This window comes from Nestor notabilis, unplaced genomic scaffold (genome assembly GCF_000696875.1).
Source record: "Nestor notabilis isolate BGI_N333 unplaced genomic scaffold, ASM69687v1 scaffold20758, whole genome shotgun sequence".
In the NCBI taxonomy this organism is placed as follows: domain Eukaryota; kingdom Metazoa; phylum Chordata; class Aves; order Psittaciformes; family Psittacidae; genus Nestor; species Nestor notabilis.
In genome coordinates, this window is record NW_009942101.1 from 19046 (window position 1) to 23129 (window position 4084).

General features: G+C 37.2%; 1 protein-coding gene across 1 annotated transcript in view; it reads right to left on the reverse strand.

Annotated features, from left to right (window-relative positions):
• LOC104410917 (ral GTPase-activating protein subunit alpha-1-like) overlaps positions 1-4084 on the reverse strand; it is a gene marked incomplete at its 5' end in the record, with an annotated part of 64439 nt that overhangs the window by 10413 nt on the left and 49942 nt on the right. Inside the window, 3 exon segments of the mRNA XM_010021217.1 lie at positions 1243-1366; positions 2265-2336; positions 3849-4084. The exon segment at positions 3849-4084 is cut by the window's right edge and continues 9 nt beyond it. Coding sequence (XP_010019519.1) covers positions 1243-1366; positions 2265-2336; positions 3849-4084 — 432 coding nt within the window.

Sequence of the window (4084 nt, forward strand, 5' to 3'; positions counted from 1 at the left end):
CTGATTGCTGCTGGGGGATGGGCTGTATATCAGCTAGCCGGTGGTGAGCAATTGTATTGTGCATGACTTGTGTTTCTTAGGTCTTACTCCTCTCTCTCTTTTCCCTATTCTTATTATTTATTATCATTATTTTTATTATTGTTATCTTTACTTCAATTAAACTGTTCTTATCTCGACCCACAGGTTTTACCTTTTTCCAGTTCTCCTCCCCATCCCATGGCAGGGGGATGTGTCTGTGTGGTACTTAGTTGCTGGCTGGGGTTAAACCATGACAATGTCTTATCATAGAATATTAATTAAAATTAGTAACTCTTTATAGTAATTCTTTATTAGTAACTCTAGCTAACAAAGGGTAAGGAAATTAACCCATGAAAGAAGGGTATTTGAACACACTAATATGCTGAGTTTTTTTCTCCTGAAGACTCAAGAATGTGGAAAAAACAAACATCTATGCTCATGACAGTCAGCAGACTTCTAGCAGATTTTCTCTGTTCCTATGGAAAAGTCCGAGCCATTATCCACACAGCTAATTTAGTACTGCTCTCGTGTACCTAAGAATTAATAATAATAAATTAAAAAAAAGAACGAGTAAGATGGACACTCATGTGGACATTCCTGATGAATGCCAACTTGCAAGACGAAAAAAAACACCTGCAGTTTCTTATGCACCCAGGCAGGAGCAGAGGCGATTCTTAAACTTCTGTGCGACTGTGACAAGTTGAACTTTATAATGGAAATTAATCCTGTGCAGTCAGAAAGAAAGGATGCAAAAAAGGAAATCCTCGTAGCTGTCCCAAAATAGCGATTAAAGAGCTGCAGGCCATATAGATGATATGGTACACCACTGTGTGAACAGTTACATGTCTGTAGTAGAAAGCAGGAAGAAGGGAGCATGACAGATGCTGATTGTTTGTACTTTTTGGATTCTCAAATTCGAGCAAAGCTCAAACGTCAGTGGATGTAACACAGGTTTACAGGGAAATCAAGATGCCTCCTACTCAGTCCATGAGGACTGCACATTAAAAAAAATCACCTCTGCCCGCACAAACTTTCTTAAATTCAAAGAGCTTAAAATTAAACAGCTAGTATTGGTAATGAAACCAGAATTCTTCTCTACATCCTACTTGCAAATCAGTGTATTTTAGTACTTGTGAGTAATGCTAAAGAGCCAAAGACTTATAATATCTAAAGGGATCTGTGGCTTTCTCTGTAAATGAACTTAGGATAAAAATGTTTCAATACCTCCCAGCCAAGACCAGCTACGAAATCCTCGTACGCTTGACTTCCCCCAGTATTCGTAAGAATGGAGTGTTTATCTTCTTGTCCCTCAGCAACATAAAACACTGCAATCTTGTGTGTCTCTCGGCTGTAAAACAGAGAATGGTCGCTGCATGACAGTGCCTTTACTAATATGAAACCAAAATATGCGAACAGTACACACAGCATGGCTTTTAAAACATAAAAAAAGATAGTCAGAGTAAAGTACACCTATATGGCTTCTTTTTTAATACCTTCTGCATTTCCACATTCCTGTTCTAGTCCAGTCTGTTCCAGAGCCTAAAGTTTTGCTATACATGAACAGCTTTTATCACTTCTAAGATGTAGGATGGTGCTGGCAATGCCAACTACCAATGGTATAGCTGGGCTTCTGAAATGAGCAAAACCTGTAATGCAAGCACTGCACTAGCCATTAACAGTGCCTTGTGTACACCGTAGCAAATGCAGCTTATGCAACTGAACAAAGGATCTATTAGTACTACAGCAATGTCTTCTGTGAAGCTAGCTCTTGGACACTGGAGCAACCAAATGTGGTTTCTCACACTTCTAAAACCTACACTGGATTTTATTTCAACTTTTACAAAAACAATTCAAAGTTTTTTATTCCATATTACAATGCCAACTAGAATTCCATGTCTTCAAATACTAAAAGCATTTGAAAACAGCCAAAGAATTACACGAAGTTTAAAATGCTGAGACTTCAATTTATCAAAGTTTTAAAACTATTCCAACTTATGCATACAAATGTTCATAATTTTCAGTTATTTTGAAGTTTGCTCTGTCTCATGGTATTCTACTTGTAGAGTTTCGCTCTACAAATAATACCAATGTAAGTTCAATATAATAGCAATAACTACTACAGTGCAAAATACATGAATAATTTACAAAACTTCGAAGAATTAGTTCAACTCTTACACCTGTGCAAGTAGAGCCATTTAAATACAAGCACACTTAATTTTAAGTAGGCAGCCGTTAAAAGCATTTACCATTGCCTTGAGTCCAAATTTCTGAGTTCTCGAAGTAACTTCTCATTTTTCTTCAGGAGATGAAAGCTCCTTCTAAACAGAGAAATTTGTAACTATTTTATCACCTGTTCACCAATGGATACAGAATAGTACACGAATGATAAAAGAACATTTCCAGGTCCATTCAAGAACAGTCAGCAAATGCTTTTGCCTTTTCAATAGTATTTTCTTATATAAAATATTAAGATATCTTTTAAAAATATATACAAGCATTTTTTTTTACTCCAGTAAATCTTCTATATCCATTATAGCCCTGAGTACAACCTTTACTTCTTTCCACTTTCCTCTGTCAACCTATTGGATCCAACTGCAATCAATCCCTTCTCTACATAACAGACAGAACTCCCTCTGACGCATATAATAAGCTGGGCACTTTACTAGGCCATGATATATATGCTTACTGACAAAAGACACTCCCATAACCTACTGTCTTAGGGAGTTGGTGCATTAAACACAGAGCTTTTGCTATTTTGAATTGCAGAAGAGAGCAGAACATAAACTCCTCAGTCACCCATCCAGCTGTAACAATTTAAAGAAAAAACAAAACAATATGTTAGAGCAAGAAAGGCACTTTTCTTTTAAACTGCGCTTAAGATGTTTCCCACAAAACACAGTGGAATGAGTTTAAGACCAGTACTGTTCAAAACCAGAATGCCTTGAGCAATTAAAGACATAAATAAGGGTTATAATACCAGAATTTTGTCCAATTCCAGTGGTATGTCCAGTGACATAGATTATTTTTGTTTTACTTCCCTTCATAGTAAGAAAATATGGAATTTGACAGCTATGGCAAAAAAAAAAAAAAAAAAAAAAAAAAGGATTTCAGAAAGACCCTTCAATTCTAGGATGCTGATATTTGCGCATACAGCATGTCTATGCAGCCATACACCTAACTACACCCACAAAAGAGTAATGTAAGCAGAGACATTCATTTTGTAACTGAACATGGCTTGTCTCCTGTTGTTCTAAACAATACCCAAACATTGCCAATGTTTAAGTATATAGTAAGGGATGCACCTTTTTCATTAGCTAACACAGATGCAATGCTTTGAGGGTGCATCCAAGCATGCTCTTAGCAGGCAAAGCAGCAGGACACTGTTGAGCAACACAGTAGCTGAGAGTATGACACTTTCAGAGTCTCACTCTGGCACAGAAAGGTAATGATTTTTGCAGGGACATACATGGGAAGCAAAGAACGCAAAAAAGATGCCTTCTTCGCCCATCGTAGTAACCCTTAGTACAATTAGTGAAAGGATAATTAGAAAAGATACCACTCCTTCAATTCACCTTCCAACACTGTTATAAGGAAAGAATAAAAATAACAGTAAAGGCAACAGGTTCCTCCTTTCTGCCTCTCTAAATGACAGGTTGAAATACAGAAGAAAACTGTCATTTTCCCCTTAGTTGCATATCCCTTCTCCTCTCTTGTTGGCTGGCCTACAGTACTTTTGGCTTAACCTACTCCATGATCAACTATTATTACACATTAAGAATAGCACAATTCCTTAAAAGAATGTTTTTGATTTGCGAGTCTTTTCTTTTTACCTTTTATCCCAAGAATTCATTCCCAGTATACTGAGAAGTAACCTGCAGTAGTAAAATGCTGACTGGGGCTTTTGTGAGGTTGGCTCATCCTGCTCCATAGCCCTCATATTTAAATCATTGAAATGCTTTTCAACAAACTCCCTCTCTTCTGTGTGCTGTTTCAGAATTGCATTGATGACATCATTCTCCTGCTTCTCTGAGATGCAGACTGGCTGAGGAGCAGGGATGTTGCGTGA